At 43.3% G+C, this 13,328-nt stretch overlaps 1 protein-coding gene across 12 annotated transcripts in view; it reads left to right on the top strand.

Annotated features, from left to right (window-relative positions):
- The window catches only part of KMT2C (lysine methyltransferase 2C), a 187,711-nt gene that overhangs the window by 155,105 nt on the left and 19,278 nt on the right, over positions 1 to 13,328 (top strand). For all 12 annotated transcript variants that reach the window (XM_050971688.1, XM_050971690.1, XM_050971694.1 and 9 more), the window contains 7 exons: positions 292 to 2,154; positions 3,215 to 3,540; positions 4,324 to 6,143; positions 7,213 to 7,324; positions 8,282 to 8,360; positions 8,478 to 8,541; positions 10,484 to 10,716. In XM_050971688.1, coding sequence (XP_050827645.1) covers positions 292 to 2,154; positions 3,215 to 3,540; positions 4,324 to 6,143; positions 7,213 to 7,324; positions 8,282 to 8,360; positions 8,478 to 8,541; positions 10,484 to 10,716 — 4,497 coding nt within the window. The remainder of the gene's footprint in view (positions 1 to 291; positions 2,155 to 3,214; positions 3,541 to 4,323; positions 6,144 to 7,212; positions 7,325 to 8,281; positions 8,361 to 8,477; positions 8,542 to 10,483; positions 10,717 to 13,328) is intronic.

The following is a 13,328-nucleotide window of genomic DNA, read 5'->3' as shown; positions in this document are numbered from 1 at the left end:
CCATACCAGTGCTGCATGTCAGTAACCTTTGTCTCCAGAGTATAAGGTTGGAAAGTGGTGATGCTCTTTAGGTAGCCTGTGAAATGCTTATTCAGGCAAGCAAGATGCATGTCGAGGTAATTAAACTTCATAAATAGCTGGACTCTCTGCTCCCTTTGTATTTAAAATTTGTAATTATTTGTAACTGATATTGGATGTGTCGTGAGGTTTTAATTATAGATTCAGTCATTAGAAAAATTTTGTATACGCTAAACTAGAAGTGTAACATATTTCCTCATTATTTTAAAACAGCAAATGCGGCAAAAAAGTAAGCAGCAGGCCAAAATAGAAGCCACACAGAAGCTTGAACAGGTGAAAAATGAGCAGCAGCAACAGCAGCAGCAACAGCAGCAGCAGCAGTTTGGTTCACAGCAGCTCCTGAACCAGTCTGGCTCAGACACACCCAGCAGTGGGATCCAGAGCCCCTTAACGCCACAGACTGGCAATGGAAATATGTCTCCTGCACAGCAGACATTCCATAAGGATCTGTTCACAAAGCAGCAGCTCCCTGCTACGCCCACATCAGTGTCCTCAGATGATGTGTTCCTAAAGCCACAGGCCCCACCTCCCACTCCCACCCGAATCCCAGTGCACGATTCACTGTCTCAGACTCCTCAGACATCATCACAACAGATGTTTTCTCCAGGTTCCACAAACACAAGGCCTCCTTCTCCGATGGATCCCTATGCTAAAATGGTGGGAACACCCAGACCAGCACCCATCAACCAGAACTTTGTCAGAAGGAACCCCATCACCCCATTAGATTCCTGTGCAGCACAGCCCTCCATATCTCGGGAGCCGTCGGGAAGCAGGCCCTCGCCAGTCAGGGACTCATGTTCTTCATCTCCAGGTAGCAGCGATCCCTATGCAAAGCCACCAGACACACCCAGGCCTGTCCTGCCATCAGAGCAGTTCTCCAAACCACTGGGAGTGCCACGGTCGCCCATAGTTATGGAGCAGTCAGGGAAGGTTCCTTTAGCTGCTGGAAGCAGCGATCCATTTACTAAGCCAGCTCCTAGGACTGACACATTTCAGAGACAGAGAGTAACCTCTGCTGATGCCTATGCACGGCCTCCATTGACTCCCACTCCTGCTCCTGTGGATGGGAGCCCTGGACCTTTCAAAACTCCTCTGCGCCCTCCTCAGTCCCCGCAGGATCCTTACTCCTCCATGCCAGCCACGCCCCGGCGCGTTGCTGTCGACCCCTATGAAAGGCCCCCTCTGACACCCAGGCCCGTGGATAACTTTTCCCATAACCAGGCCAATGATCCCTACAGCCAGCCTCCCCTCACTCCCCACCCTGCAATGAAGGAGCCTTTTGCCCACCCGCCGCGGATCGTGCGGCAGCAGGGTGATTCTTTCCCTCAGTCTGGGCCCATGTCAAGGCCAGCTTCTCAGGACCCTTACTCCCAGCCTCCAGGTACTCCTCGGCCAGTTGCTGATCCTTATGCCCAACCCCCAGGAACTCCTCGTCCCACCACGGTGGATCCATATATGCAGCAGCCTCCAACACCAAGACCTGCTCAACCAGCAGATTTGTTTGCTCAGTCCCCAGCAAACCAGCAGAGACATTCTGATCCCTATGCCCAACCTCCTGGAACACCACGGCCAGTTCTCAGTGATCCTTACTCTCAGCAGCCAGCAACCCCAAGGCCAGGGATTCCTGAGGGTTTTAACAGACCTGCCATGACAAGGCCAGGACTAATAACAGGTAGAGATCCTTTCCTGCAGACACCACAGAGCAGGTTGCAGGGCACTTTTGTCAGACCATCAGACCCATGTTCTCAAACTCCCAGGTCTTCAGGACCTGCAATAACAGATTCCTTTAGCCATGGTGCAGCTACTGCAGCACATGACCCATATGATCAGCCACCAATGACTCCAAGACCTCAGCCAGAATCTTTTGGAACTGGTCAGCTGGCCCATGATGCTGCTGAACAGCCACGGCCTGGATCTGAGGGCACCTTTAGTGCATCTGGAAATGCTCCCATGACTTCTCAAGGACAACAATTTCCCAAAGTTTCACAAGTTCCTGGCCCTGCACCCACCACAGGAGTAACAGATACACAGAACACCATGAATATGTCTCAAGCAGATACTGAGAAGTTAAGACAGGTGAGAATTCTGATGATACTAAAATTCTGGAAGTAGAATAATTTCCCCCATTCTTGTTAATACTTGAAATTTCTTGCCATTAAACATAACCATGTGTAAGATATGAATTATCTTAGTTTATTGAATATGTTAGGCTGGTCCTTCTGGATAGAACCACAATATACAGAATACAGAAGCATCAGTAATTTTAAAGGAGTTTGGACAAGATCCAAAAAAAAGAAGCAAAGGCTGTATTTGAAGCCACTGAAGACAAAATTGGTTGGTCTGTAATAGTGCTTTTATCTACAGTCTGAGAAAAAAAAATATTTTAAAAGGTCAGTTTGTTCTATTCTGTGACAAATGAGGTGTGGAACTGATTGTCAGAGACTTGTTCACTGCCTGGAGAAGGGAATACAGGCAAAGATCTCAAACTACATGTCTGACTTTGCTGTTGGCCATTGTGTTGAGCTGAATCTTTCCCTTGGTCACAGCTCTTCTTGAGGCACATTCACTCCATGTTTCTGTCCATGAATGTCTGGCAAACAGCTCTTGCTAAGACATTGAATTACATTCAGCTTGGGGAAAGCTGCTCAGTCTTTTGTTTGGAAGGATGGATGGGAAGTGAATTTAATGGAAAACCATTAAATTACCAGTGGTTTATCATAGTGGTTATCATACAGATTTAAGAGTGAGTTCTGCAGCTATGGTGTAAAAACCTTTTGCTGAATTTTCTTCAGTGGAACTCTAGTCACATTTGTCTCTCAGAATGCACTTTTCCTGTGGTGAAAGGGCCTGCAGTACTGGAATAGAAAAATGGAAAGAGAGTTGCTTTTATGTTAAATGGTAGTATGGGATCACACCATACACTTTACCAAGAGGTCTGGATGTTAAGTTGGGTTACCAGCACCCTCCACCATTTGACCCTCCTTCTCATTTCTGAGGTGATTGTGGTTGTTTGTTATATTTTCCCGTAAAAAGTGAAGAATTTATTTCTTCCAAAGGGCTTAACCTAGCAGAGTGTAACACTTCAAAAGATGTCAGTTACAGTGTCAAGTATAATGATTTATTTTCTTGTAAACAGCGCCAGAAGCTCCGTGAGATTATTCTGCAGCAGCAGCAGCAGAAGAAGAATGCAGTTCGCCAGGAAAAGGCCTTGCAGGACGCAGCAGCTCCTCCCCATGCAGCCCCTCTTCAGCATTGGCAGCAAGACAACTTAAATCAAATCTTTAACCGCCCTCCTCCTCCCTATCCTGGCAATATCAGATCCTCTGTGGTCCCTCCAGGTGGGCCAAGGTTCTCCATGTACCCAAAGGACCAGCGTGGGCCGTTCCCTGGGGATGGGCAGTTCAACAGGCCCCAGTTTCCAGGAGATATGAACACCATGGGCATGAGACCTCATGGTCTGAGGTGAGCTTTTGGATCTCTTAAACTCAGGATATTACAGGGATAGTTAGAGAAAGGGGGCTTTTTAGACAGGGTGAAAAATCATCTACTGGAGCTGGTAACCTTCCTGAGCTCTGTACGTGCATTGGGTTTTCCTGTAACATTAGAATGTGTGTATTACACTAAGTATTTTACACTGTTTTGTTGGGAGTTATTCAGAAAAATAAATGGATAAACTGCAGAACTAGTCAAACTTATGTGACCTGAAACATCTTGTTGCCCATGGCTTTTCAGGCATTTATAAAATAAGTAAAAGACTTTATTTTTGATGTCTTAATAATGAATAAATTAATTTCTGGTGAGTATGTGATGGAACATCAGCTTCTGTCTGTGGCATTTTTACAGTGAATGCTACAATGTAAAATGAATACCAATATCAACATACATTCTCAGAAGTTAATTTTTTCAGTATCTGGATTTATTTCAGTAATTTCTAAATCCACACACTGAGGTTTTTTTACTCTGAATTGTATTAACATGTATTTTAATTACTAGGTTAGTTCTGACTGTCAGATTTTTCTATCCATTATTATTATTATTGAAATTGAAAACAGGTTGTTTATTAAGCATAATTAAAGCAATTATTTTATTGTAGTCATAAAGCTCATTTAAATGTAAGTATAATTAGTCAAAACATTGATTTAAATATCTTGATGAATGCATCATGTAAAGCATTTTGGTGAACAGTTACTTAGTCGTGTGAGACTGAGAAAAAAAAAATCATTTGCCTTTCATGTTTTATCTTAGATATGGATTTCCAGGAGGGGGCCATGGTCCACCCTCGGGCCAGGAACGTTTCCTTGGTCCTCAGCAGCCCATGCAGCGCCCTGGAGTTCCCCCACAGCTGAGGAGATCCCTGTCTATTGACATGCCTCGGACTGTGAACAGCCCTCAGATCAATAACGCAGCCGGGATCTCGCAGCATTTCCCCCCGCAGGGAATCCCGGTGCAGCAGCACAACATCCTGGGGCAGGCATTCATCGAGCTGCGTCACAGAGCTCCTGATGGCAGGCCAAGGCTGCCCTTCAGCCCTGCTGCTGCCACCGTGCTGGATGCAGCAGTTCAGCACCAGAGGCACCCCGGCTTCCTGCCCAGGCAGGATTTCCCAGGCCCGAGACAGGCAGAACCGCTGAGACACAATTCTCAAGGAATAGCAAACCAGCTGCAGATGGCTGCGGGTTTGGAGCACATGGCCCAGTCCCAGCAGGATCAAATCAATCCTGAGAACCCACCTGCACTTGTAATGCGTTCTCTGGGTCAGCCAGTTACTGATGCGTTCCCAGGAACATCTTTGTCTACATCTGCACCAAGTGATGAATCTGCAAACTTGCAGATTCCCAACCAGCCAAGTGATGGTCTAGAAGAAAAGCTTGATCCTGATGATCCTGCTGTAAAAGATTTGGATGTGAAAGACCTTGATGGGGTTGAAGTCAAAGATTTAGATGATGAGGATTTGGAAAATCTGAACCTGGACACAGAGGATGGGAAGGGAGATGAACTGGACACACTAGATAATTTGGAAACCAATGATCCTCACCTTGATGATCTTCTGAGATCTGGGGAGTTTGATTTAATTGCATACACAGACCCAGACCTTGATGTGGGCGATAAGAAAGGAATGTTTAATGAAGAACTAGACCTTAGTGTTCCCATTGATGACAAACTAGATATCCAGGGCAAGGCAGAAGAACCCAAACAGAAAGAACAAGGTGATACAGCTGTTGCCCCTGCTGAGACCCAGTCTCCACCAAAGAAATCAGCTGCAGAAAATGAAATTAAAACAAAAGTACTTTCCCCAAACACTCAAGAGGAAAAGAAGAATGAAAATGAAAAAGGTGATGGAAATACTGAGTCCACAAGTACTCAACAGGCTGCTGAAGGGGAGTTAAAGGATGGGGAAAAGGCTCCTGGGCAACCTGCTAACCCAGAATTCCCTGACAAAACTCCTGCCGTTCCTAGTCAAGATACAACTGTGCCTAGTTCAGATGCTCAGGGATCTGCTCCACTGCCTGTTCAAGGAGCAGTAAGTTCCTGCAGTATTTCTGGGTCCACCCCAGTCCTCTCAAGTTTGCTGTCTAGTGAAAGCTCAGACAATGCTGAAGCAAGAACTCTGGGATCTCCATCTCAATCTCTGCCACCCACACAAATGAACCATGGATCAGGTATTCCACAAACACTCATGACACCTGCTGGACAGATCTTGGAAAACACTTTAAATTCCAATCTGCCCATGGTTCCACGAATGAACCATAATTTTTCTCAAGGGTCACCAAATCCTGGATTTATTCAGGGTCAGTCATCTAATCATAACTTTGGGACAGGACAGACATCTAACCAGACTGTGGCTGTACCAAACCGTCCTGGTCCCAGCGGCATCTCCGGTCCCCAGCAGATGATGCTCCCTCAGCCATTAGCTCAGCAACAAAACAGAGAGAGGCCCCTTCTGCTAGAGGAGCAGCCACTTCTTCTGCAGGACCTCTTGGATCAGGAGAGGCAGGAGCAGCAGCAGCAGAGACAGATGCAAGCCATGATTCGCCAGCGTTCGGAGCCATTTTTCCCTAATATTGGTATGTGGGTGTCCTGTTTGTGTTCTGGTTGGTGTTTTAAAAATGCAGCAGCAAATAGTTAAATAGTCCACAGGACTGCCAGAAGCAGGTAAATATGTAGAGCTTGAAGGTGGCATAATAAAAATCAGCCTGCCTATTAGGTACTAAGGGAGTACCTAATAGGCATGGAAATTGAGCATGTAGGTGGAATTCTGAGCTCTGGCAAGGCTGCTGTTGTCATTACCAGGATCAGGGTAACTCTGCTCTAACTGATAATGTTTGTGACATCAGCTGTGTCACATTCTCTCTTTATACTTTAGGTTCTTATGAGATAGGGAGTAAATACTTCCTTTGTAAACAAAATGAAATGTTCAAGTGCAGTAGCTGACCTTCTTGATATTTGATCTATCAATTTTATGTTTATGGTTGTTTTATGACTTTTTTTTGGAGTATTTATTGTGTCTTAAGGAAAGGGATTATCAAAAGCTGTTAGTAACCCACAGTCTAGGGAAGGCCCAGAAATATCACATGTGATTCTGCTTGTACTGAAAAAAATTAAGAAAAGCTGTGGTTGCTTGTTTAATGTCACCTAGCAGTTTGAGCATTCAAATCAAGACCATTACCATTTTTTAACTGATAATGAAGCACTAAATTTTGAGAATTTTTTAAGTTGTAACTGCAGTGACCATCATGGCCATTCTCATAGAGCATTAGTGATGGTGTGCCAGTTGAGATCACAGGAACAACTCCTCTTCCTGAGTCTTAAACCTATAAATAGAATTGATTAATCTGTTGGGTCATAGGCCAGATTTGGTCTAGAGCCCTTCTCAGACTCTCAGACTGACCTGCTTTTGGTTGTATGTTGTGGCAGAAAGCAAGGACAGCTGGTGCTGCACTAACTTCTACAGGATACGTGAAACTGCATATTGACCTTGAATATCAAAGTGGGGAGGACAACTAATGTGAAATAGGAATGCAGTTAATGTTTTACTGAAGATTTACACATGAACTAAATGTAAACAAATTATTTCCATTTAATAACTTGTGATGTTCAGCTGTGTGATTCACTGCTGCTGGTTTTGTCTTACAGATTTTGATGCAATTACAGATCCCATAATGAAAGCCAAAATGGTGGCTCTTAAGGGGATCAACAAAGTCATGGCACAGAGTAACATGGGGATGCCACCAATGGTCATGAACAGGTAGGCAGCTCTTGACACCATTCTTTAGGACTGCAGAATGTAAAAGGAAGTGACAGAGCTCAGGGAAACTGTGCAGGAAATGAAAAAAAAATTCTTTCTGTCCTGTAGTTTGCATTTGATGCTAACACAGGATTATCTCCTAGGAATAAAGACAGTGTGGCAGTAGGAGCTATAAAAGGTATTCAAATGCATCAGATTTGTGTTCCAGTTGTAATGTCATGGGTCAACATGGCCAGCAGTTGATGTTCTTCTTGTTTGACCACTTGCTAGTTAGGTAATGACACATCTCCCATGTGTTGTGCTAGAAAACAGGGGGTGGCCATGTAACAGTGGAACCTCATGTTGCAGCAAATAATTTAATGCTGGGTATAAGTACTATTTTAGCCCAAGTAGTGGAAGTTCCATCCTCTCGTTAAATCCCTTCTGAGGACAAAAGGAGCCATGAACTGTGCAGGCTGCACCATGACTGTCCTTAGGGTAGGTGGGGAGTCCATGGGCCAGGGAGAATCTGTGACTGTTCTTTTTGTGTGCCCCTTCAAACTGGATTTTCTCTGTCCAGTGCCCCATGATAATAAATGGCTTACCCAAGGTGTACATTTACCCAGTTGCAGTTGACTGTGATGGTGGCTATGAAACCTAAATACATTCAACTGTTTCTCTTTAAATTATAAAATATTAAAATACAAATACAGACTTGTGTGTGTGTGTTTTCACTGTTCTAGCACAGTAGGTCATGTTTACATCATCTTTCTGAAAAATGTAAAATGCACTAGTTTCAACCAAGGGCAAAATTCTGTCTGTATTCTCCACATGCTGAAAAGGTTTGGTGCAGAAGTTCAAGTGCCTGTCTGTATAATATTTGGGTGCTTTGTTTAAGTTGAACATAATAAAGTTCTCTCTCTCTCTTCTAAAATGCTGTTTTGCAAGGTTACAATTTCTCTTTCTGTTTCTCAATAGGTTTCCCTTTATGGGTCAGCCAGTGCCAGGGGCTCAGACCAGTGAAGGCCAAAATCATATGCAACAGGCAATTACACAGGTAATGCAACTTGATATGGGCTTGAGAGAAAACTGTTCAATAGTGATCACTAAGTTTTGGATATTTTAATTTAATCATGATTTAATATCCTTGTCTGTGTTCTACTGAAATTTCTAGGATGGAAGTTTGACGCCTCAGATTTCTAGACCTAATCCTCCCAATTTTGGTCCTGGTTTTGTCAGTAAGTAGAGGTTTAATAATATATTGTATGGGTTGGGTTTTTTTCCATTTTACCGTTCTGTTTTCTTTAAAATGAACTATCCATAAATGGATACTGTCTTTCAAAACAATCATCCTTTTAAAATTGAGTCATTTCATCATTACAATGCCAGATAGGGAAGGGATGTATAGTAAATGCTGTTAACATTTTTTTCTAGAAGCTATCATCAACAAAACACCATAAGGAAAGAGGGAAACAGAAAATTAACATTATTTGGATTTGTGTGAGAGCAGTAATTTATTAACTGGCAGACTGCTGTATCAGAAACCTGGTCTTGGGTTGTGTTGCAATATTCTGAGCTCAATGAGACCAGCTGTGTGTTGATGGAATTTTTATTTCAGAAGCAGAAAGTTTTGTGCAGCATCATTGTCATTTGAACAAATACCAGAAAAAGCTTCCAGGCACTGGTTAGGCGAGCCTGGCTGGTGAAACACAGTTGTTGAAAGCAGAAATACACTGCACTAGCTTTTTGCGTTCCATATTTCTGGCTGTCTTGGATCAATTGTGAATCCTAGTCTCTGTGATGAGAAAGATTTATTAACAGAAATTAAAACTGATCATTAGTGGGGAGAGGAAGACCATGTGTAAAAAAATGTTTCTATCACTACAAATACTTCACTTGATATTTGTGAATAAGAAACAGAAGTAAACTCCTTCACATTTTCCAGAAACTAAAGTAGCAGCACTGAGTATGCAATCAGGAGCTTTGGCAATATTATCTGTATTAATTATTTGTGGTGTGATTCCACATGGCACTCAGCATTGCCCTGCTCTGGTTGGGTGGTGGTGGGTTCTGAGCACTTGAGTAAATCTGGTTTTCAGTTCAGTAGTAGTTACTCTTACCTGGAACTCATTAAAATTTCAGTGCTTTCATGTTTCTCATGTTACTCTCAGTGTTTCCACTCAATTGTCCCCTCAGTTTTTGGGATCAGTTCTGCAGAATTTTTCCCTGAAAGCACCTTGAGGCTGTAGCTCACCCTGAGGAGGTTTAGTTGAAGTGTTCAGTCAAAGCTGTCACTGACGCAGTGACTCATGGAGGAGAAGGTGGCAGGGTCTGGAGCACAAGGAGGTCATGGTTATTTTGAAATCATGGAGCTGTGTGGTAGCTCTGTCAAACAAGGGTCTTCACAAGGAAGATCTTTGCTTATTTGTAGTGTCCCAGCCCACTGAAAGTGATCAGGAAACAAATGACACCATCAGCAGTGTTCTCTCTTGCTTTCAGTGCTTAGTGCAGGTCAAGTGTTATCAGACATTGTTGTTTTGCCTCCAGAAAAACGTCAGAGAGCAATGGACTGCCTGTGGCAGACGAGCATTTCTCATTTGAAAGAAGAGCATTTATTTTGTGGCCATGAAATGGCACTGGTACTGAAGGCCCCGTGCTGAGAGCTGACACTGACAAAGGGATTTTTATAAAGACAGTATAATTCTTTCACTTTGTGAATATTTGATTGTGTTCAGAATTTTAATTTTTCTTTGAAGTTGTAATAAAAATAAATTTTATATGTACAACACCAGAATTTATCAGGGCATGTTTCCTTTATGTCCTTGTTCCCTAATCTCTTTGTACTTGAGTACTTCCAGAGATCTTCCATGTCCTCTCTTCTGTGGCAGGACAGGGAATCACTGGGTTCTGTAGCAGTTCTCAAAGCCACCTTTGCTCACTGGCAAGTGTGTTTCCTCTCACAAATGCAGTAATTTGGATATCTGCCTCATTTACTTGAGTCACTCCAAGAACATACCACTTCTTGAAGAACCAAATTCTCTGTCAAATTTGGCTGAATTTGACCACTAGTTTCTTAAAATAAGGAGGGGAACCTGATGGTTAAACTTGAGCTTTAAAGAGTAGGATAAGAGCTCATCTCCAGGATGAGATCATATCACACTCCATTTCCCTTCTCTCTAGATGATTCACAACGAAAGCAATACGAGGAATGGCTGCAGGATACACAACAACTTCTTCAAATGCAGCAGAAGTACCTGGAGGAGCAGATTGGAGCTCACAGAAAATCCAAGAAGGCCCTTTCAGCCAAACAGCGCACAGCCAAGAAAGCCGGCCGGGAGTTCCCAGAGGAGGATGCAGAGCAGCTGAAACATGTTACTGAGCAGCAAAGTATGGTCCAAAAACAGCTAGATCAGGTAATCATCTGGAATCCAGGCTGTTCACCTTGGCACTGAGCTGTCACAGTGGTAGGAAGTCTTCCCTTTAAATCTTCTGAAAGACAAAGTGGAGCTCTCCCTGAAGGAGCCGCTCCCTGTTTTGTTCTGTGTGTGTAACAGCGTTGCTCTGGAGTGAGGTGACACTGGAGCTGCAAAGGAATATTCTGTGGCAAACATTATGACAAAAAGCTGGGTTAGTACTTTGGGAAGAGGGGAATTCCTTGGCCAAATGACTTGCAGCAGAGTTCTTGGCACTATGCTAAGGAAAATGAAACATTCAGAGAAAAGTTTTAGCATGCAGGGCTTTGTTTCAGGCTTGAGTGAATGTTCTAACCCAATCTTCTTCTTTTTTTACAGTTTGGAAATCTATTTTTATTATATCTTTAGTGTTAGATATAGTTTTATGGTCTGTCATCATTCCTGGATGCTGATCATCAGTATTGTGTCATGGAATAACATAGGTCAAAGGGATGTCTGGACATCTTTTAGTCATGATCAAAGCAGAAGTAGCTTCATGATTAAATCAGGTTACTCAGCACCTTGTCAGTCAAGTTCTGTAAGTCTCCAGAGGAAGAGATTTTCCAACCTTACTAGGCCCCTGTTTCTACATGTAACTACTTTCACTGGGCTTTGTTTTCCTTTCCTTACATTTAGTTGGAATTTCACATATTGTAACTGTGATAATAGTGAAATGTAACCCGTGATAGTTTTGTTAATATGCTTTGCCCACCAGGAGTTAGTGCTGTGTTCCTCAAGACTTTTATTATAAATTACCTGGCATGATTGTCAGGATCAACTAGTCCTGCTGAAAATGAAAATGCTTTAGAATTATCCTTTACTAGTATAAAGGAAAAAACTTGGCAGGAGACAGCTTGGAATGAAGTCCTGAGCAATATCTGACCCTCGAGTTCTCCTGTGTTGCTTCAAGACAAAGTATGTACTGGTTGGAATATTAGTTGGCTCATCTTTCCACTGTGTGGAAGACGGATGGAGTGGGTAAATTATTTCTACATTATTTTTTTCCCCTTCCACAATGAGTCACAAGTAGAACAAATGCAAAAAAAAAAAGAAATACCCTTTAACCAATTTTTAATGTACATATGACAGTCTAATCTTTTGGCGGAGTTAGACTGAAGTAAGAGCTGTTAACCATGACATTGCTGGCAGATCCATTTAATGCCCCATAATTAAGGTTCTCCTATTTGAAATTTTTAAATTTAAGTTTAATCTACTGCTAAGTTGAAATTTTTAAATTTAAGTTTAATCTACTGCTAGCAGAAGCCATCCACTGCCCTTTAGCCACTGATTTAGACCAGTGGTTGATTCATCCGCATCCTAAGCAGCATTTTGTTCTGTACCTAATAGGAGCTTAAATGAGTTTTAAAGCGTAGTTTTAACCACCTTCTATTGGAAGCAATTTGCCACTCTTTCAAATCAGATCTGCAATCAAGCTCCTGTTAGTTTTTGAAAAGTCTCTGTATGTATGGAGAGAGAAAAGAGCTCCTGGGTCCCTTGGAGTGGCTGGTCCTGGACACAGGCACAGAGAACACGGAGCTGACTGTGCCCCAGGAGCTGATGTGAGTCAGGGTTATTGGCCAGGCATGGAGCCACACAGACACTGCCAGATGGCTCCTGTGGCACTGTGCCTGTGCTCACAGGCTTTGCCCTGCCCTCCCTGCACTGCTGAAATCTCCAGCTCAGTTCAGGGCCTCTGGGTGTGCTCAGCCCTGGGCCGTGGGCGCCACAGCTCATTCCAGGGGCAGTCATGGCTGATCCACCCCGGAGGTTGTGGTGCTTTGAGCCCCACAGAGCCAGCACAGGTTTAGTGCTGTAGGACCACAGAGGAGCCCTCAAGCACGGGGTCTGTGCATTGCAGATGGATCCAGTCAGTGGATGGATTCAGTCAGTGGCTCTGTGCAGTAGCACTGTTTATCCAGCAGTGTCAGTGCCAAGGCAGAGCTCATAAATCATCTTGGATCTGGGATTATTGTGTAAATAACCTTTTGGGTGCATCTGTCCTGCAGCCTGAAGTGTGTCCTGTGGCATCACTGTTACCCTGAGCTTTCTGTCTTAGTCCTTGCTTCAGTTAAAGGAGAGGGTTCTCACACAATTCAAAATGCATTAGAGTTTTTCTATCCCTACATAAGCTGTGGAAGTGTCATAATCAAATGAGCAGAAGTGAGAGGGAGATTTTCCATAATGTATGTATCATCAACCAGTGGATTGCAAAGCCTTCTATTTTTGTTTTAGTTGAGTCTCTGCAGTGTTTCTGAAAGGCTCTTGCTTGTCCAGTTGGCTGTGTTGTGTCCTTCCCTCAACTTCTCCTGTTTGTCTAAGCTACAAGGCATAACTTGCAGGGCCCACATTGAGTTTATTTTGGTCTTAAAATCTTAAATTTTCAAGCAGCAGTTGCAATTTTCATCTGACATGGGGTCTTTGAGGATCTGCCTGTGAACAAATGGGAATATCCATGTTTTCCTGCAAACTTTTCCTTTCCAGTTACATCTTTTTAAAACATTGCTGATGTGTGAACATCATCCATCTCACTGTTTCCCTTTTCCTGTCTGTTTCCAACTGTTGTATTCTGTGCA

The sequence above is a fragment of the Serinus canaria genome, chromosome 2 (assembly GCF_022539315.1).
Source record: "Serinus canaria isolate serCan28SL12 chromosome 2, serCan2020, whole genome shotgun sequence".
In the NCBI taxonomy this organism is placed as follows: domain Eukaryota; kingdom Metazoa; phylum Chordata; class Aves; order Passeriformes; family Fringillidae; genus Serinus; species Serinus canaria.
Note: the sequence above shows the minus strand (reverse complement) of the source record. Positions and strands in the feature narration are given on the sequence as shown.